The 24,806-nt window shown below is 48.2% G+C and overlaps 1 protein-coding gene across 1 annotated transcript; it reads left to right on the forward strand.

Moving 5' to 3' along the window:
* Nucleotides 1-5,836: 5,836 nt before the first annotated feature.
* Nucleotides 5,837-19,558, forward strand: MANF (mesencephalic astrocyte derived neurotrophic factor). Its single transcript, XM_082264727.1, has 4 exons — nucleotides 5,837-5,991; nucleotides 11,353-11,480; nucleotides 12,132-12,273; nucleotides 18,621-19,558. The coding sequence occupies exons 1-4, from the start codon at nucleotides 5,901-5,903 to the stop codon at nucleotides 18,803-18,805; spliced, it is 546 nt and encodes a 181-aa protein (XP_082120853.1). The 5' UTR covers nucleotides 5,837-5,900; the 3' UTR covers nucleotides 18,806-19,558.
* The last annotated feature ends 5,248 nt before the right edge of the window (nucleotides 19,559-24,806 follow it).

Here is a 24,806-nt window from a genome sequence, read left to right on the forward strand (position 1 = left end):
GGTGCTTTGGAGTTTTATAAACTCTGTTTGCATCATTACTTTTCTGCTGCCTGGGCGTCACTCAGTGATGATGTTGCACACCTGACTATATATATATATATATTATCTGTTGGCTTGCAGTCCTTTGCCCTTGTGTTTGTGCTCCAAGGTGCATCACTGCTAGCAGTCTTCTGGTCTCTGTGTTCTTCCATGCATGACCTGGCTTGGCTGATGACTTTCCAGGCTCTCGACCCGGCATCGGCAGACAACCCGGCATCGGCAGACGACCCGGAATCGGCAGACTACCCGCCTCTGGACTCGATCCCGGCTTGGATGACTACTCCGGCTGTTCCTGATTTCGCTCCGCTCTCTTGCTGTGCATTTATTGTTGTTGCTCTAATAAACTGCTTTATTTTACTTGCATCTTCGTGTGGTCTGCTTTCCTGGCACCCTGACAGATCTCCCTGATACCTTCCAGTACAAACCTCTTCATCTACCCCCAGTACAGAGCTCTCCCCCATACCCTCCAGTACAAAGCTCCTCATCTACCCCCTACCCCCAGTACAGAGCTCTCCCCCATACCTCCAGTACAAAGTTCTTCATCTAGCCCCTACCCCAGTAAAGAGTTCTCCCCTATACCTTCCAGTACAAAGCTCTTCATTTAGCCCCTACCCCAGTACAGAGCTTTCCCCCATACCTCCAGTACAAAGATCTTCATCTATTCTAGCCCCTACCCCAGTAAAGAGTTCTCCCCTATACCTTCCAGTACAAAGCTCTTCATCTAGCCCCTACCCCCAGTACATAGCTCTCCCCCATACCTCCAGTACAAAGCTCTTCATCTAGCCCCTACCCCAGTACAGAGTTCTCCCCTATACTTTCCAGTGCAAAGCTCTTCATCTAGCCCCTACCCCCAGTACAGAGTTCTCCCCTATACCTTCCAGTACAAAGCTCTTCATCTACCCCCAGTACAGAGTTCTCCCCTATACTTTCCAGTACAAAGCTCTTCATCTACCCCCAGTACAGAGTTCTCCCCTATACTTTCCAGTACAAAGCTCTTCATCTACCCCCAGTACAGAGTTCTCCCCTATACTTTCCAGTGCAAAGCTCTTCATCTAGCCCCTACCCCCAGTACAGAGTTCTCCCCTATACCTTCCAGTACAAAGCTCTTCATCTACCCCCAGTACAGAGTTCTCCCCTATACTTTCCAGTACAAAGCTCTTCATCTACCCCCAGTACAGAGTTCTCCCCTATACTTTCCAGTGCAAAGCTCTTCATCTACCCCCAGTACAGAGTTCTCCCCTATACTATCCAGTACAAAGCTCTTCATCTAGCCCCTACCCCCAGTAAAGACCAATCCCCCCTTCCCTTTTAGGTTCTGTTCACATCTAGACATTCTGTGAACATGTGCAAAAGCAAGCATTTTAGCACATGTCCACAGAATGTGTACAAAACATGCTTGTGGTGCCATTAATTCTTAATGTCACCTCAGACACAGCCAGCAGATGGCAAAAATGCTCAACAAATGATCAACAAACAAGCCAAAACGCGTAGTTAAAAAAAAAAAGAAGACATCTACGCCCAAAAAGGAGCAGGAGTGTCTTTGGCACGTTTACTGCATGTGGGGGGTTATATACTATTATTATTTTACAGCAGGCATCACTAAATGGGAGACCGCAGTCCAGATTTGGACCGAGCCGCTGTTCCATCCGGACCCCCGGTCATGCCATTTAGGAGCAGCCAGTCTCCATCACTGCCCCCCTTCACATCTTTCCCCCACACACAGCCAGAGTAGTGTCTTATGCCCCCCTTCACTCCTATTTTGGACTTGATAAAACACAGTAGACCAACACCAGCAGATGACACGGCTCCCCAAATCATCACTGACTGTAGAAACTTCACACTGGACCTCATGCAACTTGGATTCTGTGCCTCTCCGCTCCTCCTCCAGACTCTGGGACCTTGATTTCCAAATGTAATGCAAAATTTTCCACAGTCAGTGATGATTTGGGGAGCCGTGTCATCTGCTGGTGTTGGTCCGCTGTGTTTTATCAAGTCCAAAGTCAGCGCAGCCCTCTAGCAGGAAATTCTAGAGCACTTCATGCTTCCCTCTGCTGACCAGCTTTATGGAGATGCTGATTTCATTTTCAAGCAGGACTTGGCACCGCCCACACTGCCAAAACTGCCAATACCTGGTCACATGATCATGGGATCACTGTGCTTGATTCATAGTTGCCAACATTTGAAAAAAATTTCCAGGGACACTTTGCAGCACAGCTATCAATTACCACACCCACTTCCCTGAATCTCCGCCCACTCCGCATAATTAATCTCTGCCTACTTATCATCAGATAATAGGGTCTACTGCTCAATAAAGAGAGAATTACAGGAAATAGAAAAGGGAATTTCAAACTTAAGGCCACAGTAGCAGAGTTGGAATAATTCTCCCATTCAGCTGCATTACTTCTGCCTAAAGTTTAAAATTCTCATCACAATTCTCTGCAATTCTAAAGTGTGAAATGTGCTCAGGTGTGACCATAGAAAAAATGTAATATGGAAATATAAATAAAGTGTAAATAAGTACGATAAAACCTAATTATATCTATCTGGTATAATGGTCACACCTGAGCACATGTGACACTTTATTCACATGTCATGTTACCAGATATTTTTGCACATAAGATTGTTGCTTTCATCCTACCTACCTTCATGTCTGTGAATGTGTCTTCACTTTCCAGGGGTCCTTCTCTGCTCTGCTGTGGCAGCCGGTGCCGGCGAGGCGCTGCCGAAAACACGTGCCTTTGATTTAAAAATGGCGCCAAACAACGCCATTACATTACTGCGCATGCGCCCGCCCAGCCGAGCTTGTACAAGCTTTCCCGAGCCTAGCAGGCATCAGAACGGCGCATGCGCAGTTACGATGTCGGCCCGCAACCATTTTTTTTACGGGCACCGGCTGCCCATAATGGGCATTTACGGGCAGCCCGGTTACCGGGGGTTGCCGGGACAATGTAATTTACCTGGGATAGGCTCCTATTTGCCGGGAATGTCCCAGCAAAAACGGGACAGTTGGCAAGTATGCTTGATTGGCCAGCAAACTCACCTGACCTAAACCCCATAGAGACAGGGCCGATGCAAGGATTTTTGCCGCCCTAGGCAAAATAAAAATTGCCGCCCCACCCATATGCTCTCCCACGCTCCATCCCAAGTTGCTGAAGGAGTTAAAACCAGTGGCGGCTGGTGTTCCATCGTCGGGGGGGGGCAGCAGACGGACCTGGCTATGGACCCCCCGTCGCTCTAGAGTCTAGTCCACACCATATCCTTCCCCCCCGGGCGCCAGTTCACTTACCTTGTTCCTCCGGACGGCTATGGTTTTCCCCCTCAGTCTCCTCCCTCCTTCTCTGCCAATAGGATGCCTTCTTCTTTTTCCAATTGGGAAACTGATCTCAGGACCCACTACCTGATTGGCCGGGAGGAAAATCAGTCTGGCAATAGCAAATATTCATTTTCTATTGTAACACAACTGGGTGGGCTCTGGCTATAATCACGTGCTTCAAGAAAAAAAAAAACTCTCATTGGAATCCATGCATCCGGCGCCCTGCATGTAGATTAGGGGACTGGACACCTGGATGTGGGGGGCGGCGCCCCTGCGCCCCTAATGGACGGGTCGGCCGCCACTGGTTAAAACCCCTTCAGTGACTTACGGTAAGTCACTTACCTCGGGTCAGGCTCCTCCGGCACCCCCTGCTAAGTTGCGCCCTAGGCAGCTGCCTAGGTTGCCTTACTGGTAGCACCGGCCCTGCATAGAGAAGCTGTGGAGTATTATCAAGAGGAAGATGAGACACCAGACCCAACAATGCAGATGAGGTGAAGGCCGCTATCAAAGCAACCTGGGCTCCATAACACCTCAGCAGTGCCACAGGCTGATCGCCTCCATGCCACGCCGCATTGATGCAGTAATTCATGCAAAAGGAGCCCCGACCAAGTATTGAGTGCATCCTATACTGTACATGGACAGACTTCTCACTAAGACAACATTTCTCTATTAAAAATCCTTTTTTTTTTTATTGGTAATATGTAATATTCTAATTTCCTGAGATATTGAATTTTGGGATGTCACTAGCTGTAAGCCTTAATCCTCAAAATTTAAAGAAAGAAATGCGTGAAATCTATCACTCTGTGTGTAACGCATCTATAGAAAATATAGGAGTTTCACTTTTTTAATTAAATTACTGAAATAAATGAACTTTTTAATGATATTCTAATTTTATGAGATGCTCCTGTAGATCAGACCAAAATAAGGGACAAATGAGGAGGAAAGAGGGACTTTGTTATAAATCAGGGACAGCCCCTCGAAATCAGGGACAGTTGGGAGCTATGAGGAATAGGAGGGCGCTGCTCATGGAGCTTACAATCTACTTTATTAAACTGCATAGGAAGTTTTTTTTTTAAAGCGGAGTTCCGACCTCGGACATGATTTTTTAATAAAAATCCCCCTGGGACAGTCAGGGCTAGTGCATTCCACAATGGATAGCCTCTGAACTGTCCCGGGTTGCACTTACCTTTTAGAAGAAATACTTACCTTATAAATGTCTTGTCCAGCGCTGCCATCTCAGGTGTGGGCAGCTGAAGCCAGCGCGTCCTCTTCTGCGTCCTCTTCCGTGTTCTCTTCGGCCCCACGATGCACTGCACCGGCCCCGCTCGTCCCTTCCGGTACAGTCACGTCATCCCTCCACAGCTTCTGGGCATGCCCAGAAACTGTTTAGCAGGGAATGACACGCCTGCACCGGAAGGGATGAGCGGGGCCGGTGCAGTGCATTGATTCCTGGGAGCGATGACGTTCAGCTCCCAGGAATCAATGCAAGCAGGAAGTGACGGCGCGGGCCGCGACCGCAGAGGGAGGAAGTGGAAGAAAGGTGAGTATATTTTCTTCAATAACAAGGTAAGTAAACAAAAAAAATTGTGATTCTCCATTTGTTTTTCAGGTGACACTCAGCAAGCGGATGGCCCAAAATCGATTTTGAGGCCGGAACTCCGCTTTAAGAGTGAACTAACCCTTTAAAAGTTCATTTTGGATAGATTAGGGAAGGGATTTTTATTTTTTTGCCATTCATGACTCAGGGAAATTCCCCCACACTTCCTGCTTCCTGTCCTGTGCACACAACAGGAAGTGAGAGGATATTTTTACAATGTGAGGGAAATACCCTCTTAGATGGTTGTCATGGGAACAAGTGTCTCATTTGGATGATTTCCCCTCTATTCCTGTTCTGGTGACAACTATAATTGCATTTTCCCCTCATTCTGACTTCGGTGATCAGGTCAATTACAATGAATCTCCGCAGCGGGGACACAGACAGCAATTAAAAGCTAACAGGGGTTCTAATCCCCCTCTCCACTTCATCTAAAACAAAAAATAAAAGTTTTAGTTATACTAAAAGTAGGTGAAATCTTGATTTTTAGGCCTCCCGTTGCCTGGATACCAGCTAGATCAGTTGTCTTTTTACTCATCTGTGTCTGTATTCCACTACAAGTATCAGTCAAAATACGTCATACAATTTTAGTTCACTGTTCTATCTCACAGATACAATTGTTAAATCTTTTAATGGATTTGCCAGCAGCTGCCCTTATCTAACATGGCGCCCTGCTTCCGCATTTCCCGCAGTCAGAGCGGCAGCCAATCATAGGGCGACAACTATCCCCCATCCGCGCGAGACGTGGCCGGACCATTAACCAATAGCGGCGCGGGACGTGTTACTGGCACGGACTTTCGGCCAATCACTGTTCGCAGCGTGGAATCCGCGCGGCGCGTCCGGCCAATAGGCGGTGAGCGGGGGCGGGCGAGGTTGCTAGGTGACGCGGAGGTGCCGGTGTGGTGAAGAGAAGCGGCTGTGTACGGGGCTGAGAGGAGAAGAAGAGATAGAAGAATGAGGATAGCGGGAGCCTTCACCGTCACCGGACTCCTCCTCACCCTACTGAGCGAGCCGGGACAGCCGCTCCGACCCGGGGAGTGCGAGGGTGAGTGACCCGGGGAGGGGTGTAAAGGAAGGTGTATTGGGGGAGGGATTTTACCGGGGTGGTGGGGGATGTAGAGCCGGGCAGTGGTGGAGGGGGTGGTATGGGAAGGAAGGGGGGATATTTAGGGGTATCTGTTGGTTGTATATCAGGTTGGGGGGGGGGAGGGGTGTGTCAGGGTGGGGGATGGTATATCAAAGTGGAGGAAAGGTATTCACAGGAGGAGGGGGATGTTGAGGGGGGGGATATGTGAAGGGGGTGTATCGGGGTGAGGGGGGGATATGTGAAGAAGAGGGTGTATCGGGGTGAGGGGGGGGATATGTGTAGAAGGGGGTGTATCGGGATGAGGGGGGGGAGATATGTGAAGAAGGGGGTGTATGGGGGTGAGGGGGGGGGATATGTGAAGAAGGGGGGGTGAGGGGGGGGATATGTGAAGAAGGGGGTGTATGGGGGTGAGGGGGGATATGTGAAGAAGGGGGTGTATCGGGGTGAGGGGGGGGATATGTGAAGAAGAGGGTGTATCGGGGTGAGGGGGGGGGGATATGTGAAGAAGGGGGTGTATCGGGGTGAGGGGGGGGATATGTGAAGAAGGGGGTGTATCGGGGTGAGGGGGGGGATATGTGAAGAAGGGGGTGTATCGGGGTGAGGGGGGGATATGTGAAGATGGGGGCGTATCGGGGTGAGGGGGGGGAGATATGTGAAGAAGGGGGTGTATGGGGGTGAGGGGGGGGGGATATGTGAAGAAGGGGGGGTGAGGGGGGGGATATGTGAAGAAGGGGGTGTATCGGGGTGAGGGGAGGGATATGTGAAGAAGGGGGTGTATGGGGGTGAGGGGGGGGGATATGTGAAGAAGAGGGTGTATCGGGGTGAGGGGGGGATATGTGAAGAAGGGGGTGTATCGGGGTGAGGGGGGGATATGTGTAGAAGGGGGTGTATCGGGGTGAGGGGGGGGGATATGTGAAGAAGAGGGTGTATCGGGGTGAGGGGGGGGGATATGTGAAGAAGGGGGTGTATCGGGGTGAGGGGGGGGGTATGTGAAGAAGGGGGTGTATCGGGGTGAGGGGGGGATATGTGAAGAAGAGGGTGTATCGGGGTGAGGGGGGGGGGGGGGTATGTGAAGAAGAGGGTGTATCGGGGTGAGGGGGGGATATGTGAAGAAGGGGGTGTATCGAGGTGAGGGGGGGGGGATATGTGAAGAAGGGGGTGTATCGGGGTGAGGGGGGGGATATGTGTAGAAGGGGGTGTATCGGGGTGAGGGGGGGGATATGTGAAGAAGGGGGTGTATCGGGGTGAGGGGGGGGATATGTGAAGAAGGGGGTGTATCGGGATGAGGGGGGGGGATATGTGTAGAAGGGGGTGTATCGGGGTGAGGGGGGGGATATGTGAAGATGGGGGGTGTATCGGGGTGAGGGGGGGGATATGTGAAGATGGGGGCGTATCGGGGTGAGGGGGGGGGAGATATGTGAAGAAGGGGGTGTATGGGGGTGAGGGGGGGGGATATGTGAAGAAGGGGGGGTGAGGGGGGGGATATGTGAAGAAGGGGGTGTATGGGGGTGAGGGGAGGGATATGTGAAGAAGGGGGTGTATGGGGGTGAGGGGGGGGGATATGTGAAGAAGGGGGGGTGAGGGGGGGGATGTGTAGAAGGGGGTGTATCGGGGTGAGGGGGGGGATATGTGAAGAAGGGGGTGTATGGGGGTGAGGGGGGGGGGGATATGTGTAGAAGGGGGTGTATCGGGGTGAGGGGGGGATATGTGAAGATGGGGGTGTATCGGGATGAGGGGGGGATATGTGAAGAAGGGGGTGTATCGGGGTGAGGGGGGGATATGTGAAGATGAGGGTGTATCGGGGTGAGGGGGGGGGATATGTGAAGAAGGGGGGTGTATCGGGGTGAGTATGTGAAGAAGGGGGGTGTATCGGGGTGTGGAGGGGGGATATGTGAAGAAGGGGGGTGTATCGGGGTGTGGAGGGGGGATATGTGAAGAAGGGGGTGTATCGGGGTGAGGGGGGGATATGTGAAGATGGGGGTGTATCGGGGTGAGGGGAGGGATATGTGAAGAAGGGGGGGTGAGGGGGGGGATATGTGTAGAAGGGGGTGTATCGGGGTGAGGGGGGGGATATGTGAAGATGGGGGTGTATGGGGGTGAGGGGGGGGATATGTGAAGAAGGGGGGGTGAGGGGGGGGATATGTGTAGAAGGGGGGTGTATCGGGGTGAGGGGGGGGATATGTGAAGATGGGGGTGTATCGGGGTGAGGGGGGAGGATATGTGAAGAAGGGGGTGTATCGGGGTGAGGGGGAAGGATATGTGAAGAAGAGGGTGTATCGGGGTGAGGGGAGGGGATATGTGAAGAAGGGGGTGTATCGGGGTGAGGGGGGGGGGATATGTGAAGAAGGGGGTGTATCGGGGTGAGGGGGGGGGATATGTGAAGAAGGGGGTGTATCGGGGTGAGGGGGGGGGGATATGTGAAGAAGGGGGTGTATCGGGATGAGGGGGGGGATATGTGAAGAAGGGGGTGTATGGGGGTGAGGGGGGGATATGTGAAGAAGGGGGTGTATGGGGGTGAGGGGGGGATATGTGAAGAAGGGGGTGTATGGGGGGAGGGGGGATATGTGAAGAAGGGGGTGAGGGGGGGGGATATGTGAAGAAGGGGGTGTATGGGGGTGAGGGGGGGGATATGTGAAGAAGGGGGAGTATCGGGGTGAGGGGGGGGGGATATGTGAAGAAGGGGGTGTATCGGGGTGAGGGGGGGATATGTGAAGAAGGGGGTGTATCGGGATGAGGGGGGGGATATGTGAAGAAGGGGGTGTATCGGGATGAGGGGGGAGGATATGTGAAGAAGGGGGTGTATCGGGGTGAGGGGGGGATATGTGAAGAAGGGGGTGTATCGGGGTGAGGGGGGGATATGTGAAGAAGGGGGTGTATCGGGGAAGGGGTTGTATGGGGGTGGGGGGTATGCGAAGAAGGGGGTGGGGTGGGGGAGAGGGTATGTGAAGAAGGGGTGTATCTGGGAGGGTATCTGGGGGGTGGGGGGGAGGGATTATGGCAGTAGCATAGGGGTCGGTGGCTTGGTGTCATATCTGGGTGTGACTCTGATCTCAGTGCTGGTGAAGGGTCTGGTTGGGGTCCCGGCTCCAGTATGATCTGGCGAGGGGTCGGGGTTGATGCGGCTTCCGATTGGCTTCAGCAGTTAGGACCCGATTTCTGTGCGGCACACTGACAGTGATTCCCCTCCACACACATGGGATGGCGCTGTGTACATTATATGGCAGTGAATTGGGGGGGCATTTACAATGACCGGCTCTGCAGCTCCTCATGTAATGTGTGTTGGGGCCCTCAGTGAGTGTCTGATCCCGGAGACCAGGATGGAGAGAAGTACCTACCCCCCCCCCCCCCCCCCTCACTGCTACTATACCAGCATGACAACCACACACACACACACCCCCCTACCTTTCTGTATGATTTATAGGATTGTTACCTGGTAGTACATAGCACCTTTCTATACACTGCCCCCTCCAGTCACCCTATGCAGTTTCCTAGTAATGTAGTGTGCCCCTACTTCACCCCCACAGTGACTTGAGCCTGACCCCCCACCCTCCACTTCACCCTCACAGTGACTGGAGCCTGACCACCGCCACTTCACCCTCACAGTGACTGGAGCCTGACCCCCACCACCGCCACTTCACCCTCACAGTGACTGGAGCCTGACCCCCACCACCGCCACTTCACCCTCACAGTGACTGGAGCCTGACCCCCACCACCGCCACTTCACCCTCACAGTGACTGGAGCCTGACCCCCACCACCACTTCACCCTCACAGTGACTGGAGCCTGACCCCCACCACCACTTCACCCTCACAGTGACTGGAGCCTGACCCCCACCACCACTTCACCCTCACAGTGACTGGAGCCTGACCCCCACCGCCACTTCACCCTCACAGTGACTGGAGCCTGACCCCCACCACTGCCACTTCACCCTCACAGTGACTGGAGCCTGACCCCCCACCACCGCCACTTCACCCTCACAGTGACTGGAGCCTGACCCCTGCCACCACTTCACCCCCACAGTGACTGGAGCCTGACCCCCACCACCGCCACTTCACCCTCACAGTGACTGGAGCCTGACCCCCACCACCACTTCACCCTCACAGTGACTGGAGCCTGACCCCCACCACCACTTCACCCTCACAGTGACTGGAGCCTGACCCCCACCACCACTTCACCCTCACAGTGACTGGAGCCTGACCCCCACCGCCACTTCACCCTCACAGTGACTGGAGCCTGACCCCCACCACTGCCACTTCACCCTCACAGTGACTGGAGCCTGACCCCTGCCACCACTTCACCCCCACAGTGACTGGAGCCTGACCCCCACCACCGCCACTTCACCCTCACAGTGACTGGAGCCTGACCCCCACCACCGCCACTTCACCCCCACAGTGACTGGAGCCTGACCCCCACCACCACTTCACCCTCACAGTGACTGGAGCCTGACCCCCACTTCACCCCAATGGTGCCTGGAGCCTGACACCCCCCTACCGCCAACATAGTGTTGGTATGTGCCACCATTGTGATGTGGGGGGAGGGGTTATACTTATCTATTTTAGGAGTGTTCTGGGTGGAGCTGACCATAAAGATAAGGTAACCGGTCCTGCTTGTATATTACTCACCTCAGTCCTGACTAACAAATGTGCCACTTCCAGGACTGTCCTCTATTTTGGTGAGTCCTTGTCCTGAGTCCGGGTGTGAGGGCATCGGACAACCCAAGGCTTCTTCCGGGTCAGAGACTCTGGGGGAGATTTACTAAAACTGGAGAGTGCAAAGTCCAGGGAAACTCTGCATAGTAACCAATCAGCTTCCAGCTTTCATTGTCAAAGCTTAATTGAAGAAGCTGAAATTAGAAGCTGATTGGCTCCCATGCACAGCTGCAGCAGATTTTAGTAAATCTCCCCCTCTGTGCAGTGAAATGAGGGGGGGGGGGGTGGCCCATCACTTGCACCCCCAGGAACAATTGGTCAATCAGCTTCCATATAAATACAGGCTACCTGTTTCTGGGGAACGGGTCCCCTCTTTTTTTTTTTTTTGGGCTTGAACAATTTGTGGTGAGAATGGAGGCAGGGAGGGTGCAAGAGCAAACGTATAAATAAACATAAAAAAAAAAAATAAATGATGGGAGGGGGAGGGTTGCAGTGAGGAAAAGTTTGTGTTGGGAGCGGAGGTCTGCTTTAGGAAAATGTAACATGCGTAGCAATGGGATTGTGTTGTATTGTCCTGAGACCTGGCTGTCCTCTATAGGTGAGAGGTGACACCACAATGTATATTATGGTCACAGTGACCCCCATCTAACCTTGGCTCCTTTGCTTTGCAGTCTGTGTCTCATTCTTGAATCGTTTCTACCAATCCCTGAAGGAGAAGAATGTGGACTTCACACCGGCCTCTGTGGAGAAGGAGCTTCTGAAGTCCTGCAATGAGGCTAAAGGCAAAGAGAACAGATTTGTATGTATTCAGACATGACAATTCTATGTGTATGGTGACTGATCTGACAATGGCCGCCTGAAGGCTGAGCTAATGACACATTGGGGGAGATTTACTAAAACTGGAGAGTGCAAAATCTGATGCAACTGTGCATGGCAGCCATCGGCTTCTATGGCAGCCCACCTCTAAATCCTTGTATTGTATTGTATTGTATTGTATATGTACTGTCTCCCTCTATTATTGTAAAGCACTGCGTAAATTGCTGGCGCTATAGAAATCCTTAATAATAATAATAAAAATAATAATTAGCTTCTATGGCAGCCCATCGGCTTCTATGGCAGCCCGTCAAGTTCTATGGTAGCCCGTCAGCTTCTATGGCAACCCATTATCTTCTATGGCAACCCATTATCTTCTATGGCAGCCCATCAGCTTCTATGGCAGCCCACCTCTAAATCCTTGTATTGTATTGTATTGTATATGTATTGTCTCCCTCTATTATTGTAAAGCACTGCGTAAATTGCTGGCACTATAGAAATCCTTAATAATTAGCTTCTATGGCAGCCCGTCGGCTTCTATGGCAGCCCGCCAGCTTCTATGGCAGCCCATCGGCTTCTGTGGCAGTATTGGTGTATTTAATCCGTGTTTTTTTTATTTTTTTCCCCCTTTGTTCAGTGTTATTATATTGGGGCCACAGTTGACGCTGCTACAAAGATCACCAATGAGATTTCCAAGCCGCTGAGCAACCACATTCCACCAGAGAAGATCTGCGAGAGGCTGAAGAAGAAAGACGGACAGATCTGTGAGCTGAAATATGGTGAGTGGAAGCTGTGTTACTGGTGGAAGCAGGCTTGTCGCTTCACTGCGGGCGCAACCTACGTATGTGTTCCCTTCTGTGTGCGAGCATGAAGGGACGGGGGCGCTTCTACATTTTTTTTTATATATATATAATGTATGTATATATGTGTATGTATGTATAAAAATCACAAATAAAAGTAAACATCCGTTGTGATAGAAATAAGGCATGACAGGCCCTCTTTATGGAGAATATATATACAGTAAATGGAAGGGTATTATTTACTCGCGCCTAGGTAATATTATTATTCTAATGTAAATAGGAAGCCGCTAGTAATCAAAAGCACTAACTGGTATAGTTCGTGATCTCAAAATTGTAAGATATGTAAATTACTGCGCTAACCTGATGAAATCGCTTGAAAAATAAAGTACACGTGCAAACGTGTTCCAATACTAGTATATTGCCTTATGCTGATAAATAAAATTATTTAAATAGATAAATATGAATAAATATAACAATAAATAATGCCGTGTATAGTGAATCACTAAGGTGCACGTGCAAATGTGTAAACCATATTCTGCTACTGCTTGATAATAGATCAATACATAAAAACAGTTCAAATATATAATAGTCCGTGAAAGTGAACACGATTTGGTAATGTGCAAAAAAGAAAGAAACGTGCTCAGGAAAGTCTCTGGTGCAAGGATGGGGTCGTGCGTGACGGTGATCCTTTGGGTTCTATCACTCTGTGCCCAGGGGTAAGGTAGCACACTTACCAGAGGATGTGGATTCCAATGGCGTACGCCAAGAGGAATCTAAAGCGCTTAAGCTGCTGCTCCCGTGTAAGGATAGGTGGGTGGACGATCTCCTTATGGATAGGGCTGGACACTCGGCATGGAAGAAAAAAGGTAGAAGCTCCTCATAGTGTAAAAAGGTTTACCTTTTATTGAACTCCAAAAATGCACAACAAACTTCACATACAACGTCCATAAAAATATCCATAAAACCCCCGATCGGTACTGCAGCCAAACTGTAAAACCACTCCAAATGAATCGTAGGTGACACATCAAAAACAAACTTGGCCCAATATAAGTAGGGTCAATATAAAAAACCGCTGTTGAGCTCCTATGTTGCCTCGCGGCTGGATAGGACGCTGGCTCTCTCCGCTAGTCTTGCCGAACCCGGAAATAAGAAATCTTAAGCGCTTTAGATTCCTCTTGGCGTACGCCATTGGAATCCACATCCTCTGGGAAGTGTGCTTATATACAGTAAAACCTTGGATTGCGAGCATAATTCGTTCCGGAAACATGCTTGTAACCCAAAGCACTCTTATATCAAAGCAAATTTTCCCATAAGAAATAATGGAAACTCAGATGATTCGTTCCACAACTATTTATTCATAAGTCTTTCAGTTTATAGTCCATATACAAAGATTATAGCATTGTGATAGGTTGTGTCATCATAAAATGTCCATCTACAAATGGCGCCTCCACAATGGGATTAGAAGCAAAATCCAGCAGGAGCTACAGAGTATAAAAGAGAAGAGAGGCGCCTCTAAGTGTAGCAGTATGGGGACATTTAATGAAGGTACAACATTTAGCAACTCGCATGGTTGACGATTAAAGAGGCACATCTAAGTATGCAGGCATCCTGGGTAAAGCTGTCCACGTAGACCATCTTCTGAACCACTGGCTCTCACCAATGTCAGTCACCAATGTGATTGGGAAGAATACCCTGCAGTAGAGTGATCTGAAAGCGAGATTTTGAATCGCTCGTGGAGTGCAGCGTGGAAGGGTGTGATGAAGATGGCTGTGCAGAGGACGGTCTATGTGGACAGCTTTACCCCGGATGCCTGCATACTTAGATGTGCCTCTTTTAATCATCAACCATGTGAGCTGCTAAATATTGAACCTTCATTAAATGTAACCATATTGCTACACTTAGAGGCGCCTCTCTTCTCTTTTATACTCAGTTGTGACATGACGCTACTTGTATATCAAGACATCGCTTGTATATCAAGTCAAAATTTATTTTAAAAATTTGCTTGTCTTGCAAAGCGCTCTCAAACCAAGTTACTCTCAAACCAAGGTATATATATCTGCTTTCCAGGGAAAAAAGGCCGTTGTTGTTTTTTATAGATGGATAGATACAACTTTATTGTCATTGCATAGTACAGGTACACAGCAACGAAATGCCGTTTAGCATCTACCAGAAATGCAAAATGTAGCAGTCGTGCAAGAGTGCAGATAACCATCTAGCATATTTACAAATTAAAAAATATATATACATCATATATATATATATAATACACACACACACACACGTGTGACATGTTGGGCAGAATGTACCGTAATGATAAAGATACATACAAATATAAATAGTGCAGATGTACTGAGGAGTGAAAAGATATACTATGTAGTATGTACATGTATAGTACAGAGGGTATATACAGTCTTTTGTTTGTTTTGTAGGGATTAACGGTGTAGTGTTGAGTTCAGTAGTATGATGGTGGATGGAACCTGCTGGTTCTGGTGCGCAAGTTTCTGTATCTCCTTTGTGATGGAAGGAGGTTAAACAGTTTATGACTGGGATGCGAAGGGTCCTTGATGATGTTGTGAGCTCTGCGCAGACATCTACTGTGGTGAAGGTGCTCAATGGCAGGTAGTTGAGTGCCAGTGATGCGTTGAGCGGTTTTGACCACCCTTTGCAATGCTTTACGTTCACACACAGTGGAGCCTCCGTACCATACAGTGATGGAGTTGGTCAGGATGCTCTCAATGATGCAGCGGTAGAAGCTCGTTAAAATCCCCGGGGACAGATGAGATTTCTTGAGACATCTCAAGAAGTACAGGCGTTTGTTGTGCTTTTTTACCAGAGCTGACGTGTTCTGCTGCCAGGGCAGATCCTCAGAGATGTGAACTCCCAGGAACTTAAAGCTAGAGACTCGCTCTACCTCGGTTCCATTGATGTTGACTGGTAGATGTCTCCTGCTGTTGGATTTCCGGAAGTCCACAATGAGCTCTTTGGTCTTTGTGGCTTTGAGAGTCAGGTTATTGGTGGCACACCATACTGCCAGATTACGAATCTCTTCCCTGTAGGCCGATTTTTCTTTTTTTTTTTTTTTTTTTTTTTAATCTTCCAGAGCTAGAAGTGATGGTCGATTCTTCCCTCCCAGGATCATAGAGATGGCCAGGGACCAGCCAGCCTTTGGCTAGCTCTGAGGTAACCCCGTGGTGCTGCCAGATCAGATCATGGACCCTCCAATCACGCGGGAGGACCTGGAAAGTTGCGAGGGGGGGCTGCAGTGGTGTATTTTGGTTTTCTGCTGCCTTAAGCCCCGTACACACGCAACAATTATCGGCCGACCGATCGTCCGTCTTTTGTTGGTTGGAATGTGCCTAGACTGCACACGAATTTTCTCGCCCAACAAAATTCTACTTCAGAAGTGATGTCATGTGTTGGTTTGCTTTCTTTGTGTTCTTTCTTCTCTGAGCATGCCCAGTCTTGCTCATTACATTTTTCCCTGTTGAAATCTGTACTGACTGCACGAAAATCGGACGCGTTTTGACGGCAGACAAAAATTTAAGTTTGCACACCAAATTTTTTTCAGTCGAAAAGTCGGAGTCGGTTGTTGGAAGCACCATACCAAAATCGGCGGATCGGTCGTCGGATGAAAATTCCCTGCCAATTTTCGACACGTGTGTACGGGGCTTTAGGCAAGGGTAAAATTGGGAGTGCCCTCCATCTAAATTTTGTCCCACCCCAGCAGCTTTAAAACTGCGCACGCCCGTGCAACGGCGTCAATGTAAATTTTACTATCCATAGGTGACACTTTAAAAGCCTTTACAGGTCAACCCTTTAGATCTACAGAGGAGGTCTGGTGCTAGAATTACTGCCAATGATCTGATGTTTGTGGTGATACCTCACATGTGTTGGACGATCGCTATTTATATAATATATATATATAATGCATACAGTGCTTTGCGAAAGTATTCGGCCCCCTTAAACTTTTCGACCTTTTGCCACATTTCAGGCTTCAAACATAAAGATATAAAACTGTAATTTTTTGTGAAGAATCAACAACAAGTGGGACACAATCATGAAGTGGAACGAAATTTATTGGATATTTCAAACTTTTTTAACAAATAAAAAACTGAAAAATTGGGCGTGCAAAATTATTCAGCCCCCTTAAGTTAATACTTTGTAGCACCACCTTTTGCTGCGATTACAGCTGTAAGTCGCTTGGGGTATGTCTCTATCAGTTTTGCACATCGAGAGACTGAAATTTTTGCCCATTCCTCCTTGCAAAACAGCTCGAGCTCAGTGAGGTTGGATGGAGAGCGTTTGTGAACAGCAGTTTTCAGTTCTTTCCACAGATTCTCAATTGGATTCGGGTCTGGACTTTGACTTGGCCATTCCAAAGCCCTGTACACACGCAACGATTGTTGGCCGTGAATTTTCGGCCTACGTCCGATCGGCCGATTGTCGGCTTGTTGGTATGATGCTTCCGACAACCAACTGTGACTTTTCGGCCGAACAAAATCTGGTGTGCAGGCTATAAAATTTTTGTTGGCCGTCAACAGAACGGCCGATTGTTCTTCAGTCAGTACAGATTTTGGCAGACAAAAATGTGATGAGCAAGACTGGGCATGGGAGAAGAAAAAACACACGAAAGTAAACCAGAACATGACATCACTTCTGCAGTTGGTTGTTGTTGGACGATAAAATTCGTGTGCAGTCTAGAGCACATTTCAACCAACACAACACTGGACAAAAGACGGCCGATCGGTCGGCCAACAATCGTTGCGTGTGTACGAGGCTTAACACCTGGATATGTTTATTTGTGAACCATTCCATTGTAGATTTTGCTTTATGTTTTGGATCATTGTCTTGTTGGAAGACAAATCTCCGTCCCAGTCTCAGGTCTTTTGCAGACTCCATCAGGTTTTCTTCCAGAATGGTCCTGTATTTGGCTCCATCCATCTTCCCATCAATTTTAACCATCTTCCCTGTCCCTGCTGAAGAAAAGCAGGCCCAAATCATGATGCTGCCACCACCATGTTTCACAGTGGGGATGGTGTGTTCAGGGTGATGAGCTGTGTTGCTTTTACGCCAAACATAACGTTTTGCATTGTTGCCAATTGTTTCGGTTTCATCTGAGCAGAGCCCCTTCTTCCACATGTTTGGTGTCTCCCAGGTGGCTTGTGGCAAACTTTAAACAACACTTTTTATGGATATCTTTAAGAAATGGCTTTCTTCTTGCCACTCTTCCATAAAGGGCAGATTTGTGCAGTATACAACTGATTGTTGTCCTATGGACAGAGTCTCCCACCTCAGCTGTAGATCTCTGCAGTTCATCCAGAGTGATCATGGGCCTCTTGGCTGCATCTCTGATCAGTCTTCTCCTTGTATGAGCTGAAAGTTTAGAGGGACGGCCAGGTCTTCGTAGATTTGCAGTGGTCTGATACTCCTTCCATTTCAATATTATCGCTTGCACAGAGCTCCTTGGGATGTTTAAAGCTTGGAAATCTTTTTGTATCCAAATCCGGCTTTAAACTTCTCCACAACAGTATCTCGGACCTGCCTGGTGTGTTCCTTGTTCTTCATTATGCTCTCTGCGCTTTAAACGGACCTCTGAGACTATCACAGTGCAGGTGCATTTATACGGAGACTTGATTACACACAGGTGGATTCTATTTATCATCATTATTCATTTAGGTCAACATTGGATCATTCAGAGATCCTCACTGAACTTCTGGAGAGAGTTTGCTGCACTGAAAGTAAAGGGGATGAATAATTTTGCACGCCCAATTTTTCAGTTTTTTATTTGTTAACAAAGTTTAAAAAATCCAATAAATTTCGTTCCACTTCATGATTGTGTCCCACTTGTTGTTGATTCTTCACAAAAAATTACAGTTTTATATCTTTATGTTTGAAGCCTGAAATGTGACAAAAGGTCGCAAAGTATATATATGTGTATATATATATGTGTATATATATATATATATATATATATATATATGTATGTGTGTGTGTGTGTATATATATATATATATATATATATATGTGTATGTATGCATGTATATATAACACACATGTATTGTGGTAGGAAAGAGGTTAAAGTGATGCTCTTTAGCATGCAGTTTAAGTATGTGACGGGGCACTGTGTATATGTGACAGGCACTGTATATGTGAAGGGCACTGTGTATATGTGACGCACTGTATATGTGAAGGGCACTGTGTATATGTGACGCACTGTATATGTGAAGGGCACTGTGTATATGTGACACACTGTATATGGGAAGGGCACTGTGTATATGTGACCGGCACTGTATAGCTTAAAGGGTAACTCTGTGTTCTCCTCGCAGACAAGCAGATAGACCTGAGCACGGTGGACCTAAAGAAGCTGCGGGTGAAGGAGCTGAAGAAGATCTTAGACGACTGGGGCGAGATCTGCAAGGGCTGTGCCGAGAAATCCGACTTCATCCGCAAGATAAACGAACTGATGCCCAAATACGCTCCCAACGCTGCCCAGGCACGGACTGACCTCTGACCTTCCCTCCTTCCTCGATGAGCCTCAATAAGGACTCTCAACACTGCTCTTTGGGAAAGCCAGCCAGTGGACTGACCTTAGATTTATTTTACTTTTAACGGCATAGATTTCCTTTTTTTGTTCCCCGGTTTGGTAGAGTCTGGAGGATCACCGGATGGCGGGAGGCCGAGCAGTTGAGACGCTGCGGTGCGACTCTTTTCTGTTTCTCGCGTTGTTTTCTTGTAAGTTATTGATCCTCGCTGTGCCGTTTTCACCAGGTTTACAGCAGCGGTTAAAGATTTTTCTTTAGTTTAATTTTTTTTTTTATCTTTTGAGTGGGGATTTATTTCTATGAAAATAAAAAGCATCCACTCTGGGTTTTTCTTGCTGTGCTGACCATATACTCAGCTCCAGACTTGTCACACGTGGCTGTTCTGCATGTGTCACCTCTTCTGTACCTCATGCAGTTATTTTCAGGAGTGACAGCGATAACCGAAACGCCCGATCCGGAGCACACGGCACCTTCACGCGTAGATAGCTTTACACAAAGTGGGTAAATCAACGGTTAATCAGTATTTTTACCACCCACGCAGAAGATAAAGGTGCGTCAGACGTTCCTCTCTGTGACATGTATGTTTGGGGGGGGGGGGGCGAGTTTACTTTGGGGTGATCTGGGGAGGATTTGCAGGTTGTGGAAATCACATCTCTGTCGATGATCCCATTCATATTTCTATTAAAAGTTTCTATCTCAGAATGACCTGAGCTGTTATACAATCTGTACTGGTTTTCATTTAAAAAGCAACAATCATAGAGGTCTCGGGGGGGAGGGGGGTGTTAAAGTATATGGCCAAATGTCTTCAGACCCCAGACCATCACTTTATTCAGATACCTCTTGCTAGTCCCAGTTTGGAACCCATTTTGCCTTCATTCTTCCAGGTATAAATTCTACAAGGTGTTGGAAACGTTCCTCAGAGATTTTGCTCCTTAGTGACATGATAGCATCACGCAGTTGCTTCAGATTTGTCGGCTGCTCATCCATGATGGGAATCTCTCATTCTACCACATCCCAAAGGTGCTCTATTGGATGAGATGTGGGGAGTGTGGAGTCCATTGGAGGACAGTGACCTCATTGTCATGGTGAAGAAACCAGTGGTGAGATGATTGGAGCTTTGTGACATGGTGCATTATCCTGCTGGAAGGAGCCATCAGAAGATGGGGACACTGTAGTCATAAAGGGATGGACATAGTTAGCAACAATACTCAGGCTGTGGCCATTAAACCATGCTCAGTTGGTACTAAAAGGCCCAAAGTGTGCCAAGATCCCCCACACCATTACACCACCACCAGCCTGAACCGTTACTCCCCTCCTCCCCCACACCATTACACCACCACCAGCCTGAACCGTTACTCCCCTCCTCCCCCACACCATTACACCACCACCAGCCTGAACCGTTACTCCCCTCCTCCCCCACACCATTACACCCCCAGCCTGAACCATTACCCCCCCTCCACACCATTACACCACCAGCCTGAACCATTACACCGCCACCACCAGCCTGAACTGTTACTCCCCCTCCTCCCCCACACCTTTACAGCATCACCAGCCTGAACCATTACCCCCCCCTCCTCCCCCACACCATTACACCACTTCCACCAGCCTGAACAGTTACTCCCCTCCTCCCCCACACCATTACACCACCACCAGCCTGAACCCTTTACTCCCCTCCCCCACACCATTACACCACCACCAGCCTGAACCGTTACCCCTCCTCCCCCACACCATTTCACCACCACCAGCCTGAAACGTTACTCCCCTCCTCCCCCACACCATTACACCACCACCAGCCTGAACCCATTACTCCCCCACACCATTACACCACCACCAACCTGAACCCGTTACTCCCCTCCCCCACACCATTACACCACCACCAACCTGAACCCGTTACTCCCCTCCCCCACACCATTACACCACCACCAGCCTGAACCCGTTACTCCCCTCCTCCCCCACACTATTACACCACCAGCCTGAACCCGTTACTCCCCTCCTCCCCCACACTATTACACCACCAGCCTGAACTGTTACTCTCCTCCTCCCCCACACCATCACACCACCACCAGCCTGAACCATTACACCACCACCAGCATGAACCGTTACTCCCCTCCTCCCCCACACCATTGCACCACCAGCCTGAACCGGTGATACAAGGCAGGATGGATCCATGCGTTAAATTCTGACCCCACCATCTGAATGTCGCAGCTGAAATCCAGACTCATCAGACCAGGCAACATTTTTCCAATCTTCTATTGTCCAATTTTGGTGATCCTGTGCCAATTGTAGTCTCAGTTTCCTGTTCTTAGCTGACAGGAGTGGCACCCGGTGTGAACTTCTGCTGCTGTAGTCCATCTTCTTCAAGTTTCAATGTGTTGTGCATTCAGAGATGGTATTCTGCATACCTCAGTTGTAACGAGTGGTTATTTGAGTTACTGTTGCCTTTCTATCATCTGGAACCAGTCTGCCCATTCTCCTCTGACAACAAGGCATTTTCCTCATCACAACTGCGGCTCACTGGATATTTTCTATTTTTCCCACCATTCTTTGTAATCCCGAGAGATGGTTGTGTGTGAAAATCCCAGAAATACTCAGACCGGCCCGTCTGCCACCAACAACTATGCCACGTTCAGTTACTCAAATCTCTTTCTTCCCCATTCTGATACTTGACTGAACTTCAGCTAGTTATCTTCACCATGTCTAGATGCCTAAATGCATTGAGTTTCTGCCATCTGATTGGCTGATTAGCAATTTGTATTACCAAGCAATTGAAGAGGTGTACCTAATAAAGTGACCGGTGAGTGTATAGCGTTGAACCCCCCCCCCCCCCCTTCCTTTGCAGCTATAACATCCTCCACTCCTCCTGGAAGAATTTCTAGAAAGTGTGGAATTTGTTGCCATATGTGAGGTCGGGGACTGATCTTGGATGACCACCAACCACAATTGTTTACCCACAAGTATGTATGGCACAGGTACTTTTCCATTGCACATATAGGTAATCTTATAGAGCCTTGCTGCCCTCTAGGACCGAGGCTGTCCTATGACCACTGAAACTACGACTAAACAGAAGAGGGTGCACAGGCCTAGTGCAATATCCCACAAATTTTAATAAAGATGGAGGGGAGGGGGGACCTCACCGGTGTCCCTGCTGTCTGACACGTTTCTAAAAGGAGTTTCTTCTTCCTCAGAGCCAAACAACTTTGACTCTTAAAAAAAAAAAAAACTAATTTGAAACACGGAACCCCGGTGAGGTCTCCTCTATGCTGATGCTGTGGCAACTGTTCAGTCTGAAAATACTTAGCCATGGATGTGTGGCTTGATGAGCCCTACTAACTCATATGTTTGTGTATGTAGTTCCTTTTATCATAAATATCTATTCAAATGTGTGGGATAATGCACTAGGCCAGTGCACCCTATTGTGTTTAATTTCACTGATGCTGGGTGAGAAGACACTACAAAAAGTGGTGACCTCCCCCCACCTATAACTGGTCTGGGCGAGAAGACCTGCCTCACACATCATGCCTCATGTTGGGTACCCAAAAAAAATCTGGCTCACACATCAGCAATCCCCCCCCCCCCCCCCCCCGGACCTGGTTTACACATTAGGCCTCAAGTTGGGCACCCATAAAAAGAAAAACCTGGGTCAAACATCAGGCCTCACCCTGGGCACCAGAAAAAAGAAAAGACCTGGTTCATTCCTTAGGCCTCACCCTGGGCACCACAAAAAAAGAAACAAAAAAAAACCTGGTTCACTCATCAGGCCTCATATTGGCACCCAAAAAAAAGACCTGCCTCACATCAGTCTGCAGGTTGGGCACCCAAAAAAAAATAAACCTGGGTCAAACATCAGGCCTCACCCTGGGCACCACAAAAAAGAAAAGACCTAGTTCATCCATCGGGCCTCACCCTGGGCACCACAAAAAAAAAAAAAAAAAAAAAACATTCACTCATCAGGCCTCATATTGGGCACCCAAAAAAAAAGACCAGCCTCACATCAGTCTGCAGGTTGGGCACCCAAAAAAAAAAGAAAAAAAAACCCGGGTCAAACATCAGGTCTCACCCTGGGCACAACAAAAAGAAAAGACCTGGTTCATTCCTTAGGCCTCACCCTGGGCACCACAAAAAAAAAAAACATCCACTCATCAGGCCTCATATTGGGCACCCAAAAAAAAAGACCTGCCTCACATCAGTCTGCAGGTTGGGCACCCCAAAAATAAAAAAATAACTGACTCGCACATCAAGCCTCACACTGGGCACCACAAAAAAGAAAAGACCTGTTTCATTCATCGGGCCTCACCCTGGGCACCACAAAAAAAAAAAAGACCTGGTTCACTCATCAGGCCTCACATTGGGCACCCAAAAAAAGAGCTGGTTCATTTGTTAGCCCTCACACTGGGCACCCCAAAAAAAAAAAAACCTAACAAATGAACCAGGTCTTTTTTTTTTGGTGCCCAACGTAAGGGCCTAATGCGTGAACCAAGTCTTTTTTCTTCTTTTCTTTTTTTTTTGGGTGCCCAGTGTGAGGCCTGACACACTGGGCACCAAAAAAAGACCTGGTTCACTCATCAGACCTCATGTTGGGCACCCATAAAAAAAAAGAAAAAAAGACCTGGTTCATTCATCAGACCTCACCCTGGACACCAAAAAAAAAAAAAAAAGACCTGGTTCACTCATTAGGCCTCACGTTGGGCACCCATAAGAAAAGACCTGGGTCAAACATCAGGCCTCATACTGGGCACCACAAAAAAGAAAAGGCCTGGTTCATTCATCAGACCTCACCCTGGGCACCACAAAAAAAAAAAACATCCACTCATCAGGCCTCATATTGGGCACCCAAAAAAAAAGACCTGCCTCACATCAGTCTGCAGGTTGGGCACCCCAAAAAAATAAAATAAATAACTGACTCGCACATAGACATATGCCGGTGTTCTAAAATTTTCTCGGACCCGTGAAAAAATCGGACCTCGTCACTTCCGGTTATGGGAGTCTCAAGTGCGCATGCGCACAAGACATTATCTTGGTTTGGTAAACTTATAACACAGAGCGGGCAGTTGAATGAGAGGAGGCGGGGCTGAGGTGGGACGGAAGACACCGCTGCGTCATCTGCAGAGCTGAATAGAGGAGGCGGGACGGAGGTGCGGCCGTGTAATAAATGCAGGACTTTAGCGACTCCTTCTGTTTTATTATCTTTAGTAATTATCGTATTATTTATCCTTAGGATTTCATTACATTTAGTATTTCTTATTTTGTATTATAGAAATACTAAATGTAATGAAATCCGAAGGATAAATAATACGATAATTAGTAAAGATAATAAAACAAGGAGTCACTTAAGCCCTGCATATATTACACGACCGCACCTCCGTCCCACCTCCTCCGCCAGCTCTGAGTATGTGCCTCCCTCCCTAATGTCTCGATGACGCGGCGGTGTCCTCCGTCGCACCTCAGCCCCGCCTTCTCTCAATCAGCTGTCCGCTCTCTGTTATAATTTTTCCAAACCTTGAAAAATGTCTTCTGCGCAAGCGCACGGACGACTCCTATCAGCTGTTTTGTGATGCTCTGTCCTGGAAGTGACGAGGTCCGATTTTTTTCACGGGTCCGACAAAATTTTACAACACCGGTTTTCGGTAATTCGATATATCGCGGTATTGCATAGCCACGGTATTGTTATTGTGGCATTTTTAAAATACCGAGTTTCTCTGCTCCTGGGTCTGACTTGTGAATTGATACATTTCAGTGAGCTGGATGACTCATTCACTCACACAGCTAATGCCTTTCAGCATTAAGTCTCCCAGTAACTATAAACAAAAATGATTACATTGTATCTTTTCCTTCCCTCTGCCAGGGAGAAAGGAAGTTTAACCTCTTAAAGACTGGACCTTTTTCTGACACTTGTTGCTTGCAAGTTAAAATCAGTTTTTTTTTTTTGCTAGAAAAGTACTTAGAACCCCCAAACATTTTATATATTTTTTT

Source organism: Pelophylax lessonae, assembly GCF_965119305.1.
Source record: "Pelophylax lessonae genome assembly, chromosome: 8".
Taxonomy (NCBI): domain Eukaryota; kingdom Metazoa; phylum Chordata; class Amphibia; order Anura; family Ranidae; genus Pelophylax; species Pelophylax lessonae.

Excerpts from the sequence above, each read along its gene's own strand:
- MANF (XM_082264727.1), top strand. The coding sequence starts at position 5,901 with ATGAGGATAGCGGGAGCCTTCACCGTCACCGGACTCCTCCTCACCCTA. Across the intron at positions 11,481-12,131 it reads AAGGCAAAGAGAACAGATTT|TGTTATTATATTGGGGCCAC; the intron begins GTATGTATTCAG and ends CCCTTTGTTCAG. Across the intron at positions 12,274-18,620 it reads GATCTGTGAGCTGAAATATG|ACAAGCAGATAGACCTGAGC; the intron begins GTGAGTGGAAGC and ends TTCTCCTCGCAG.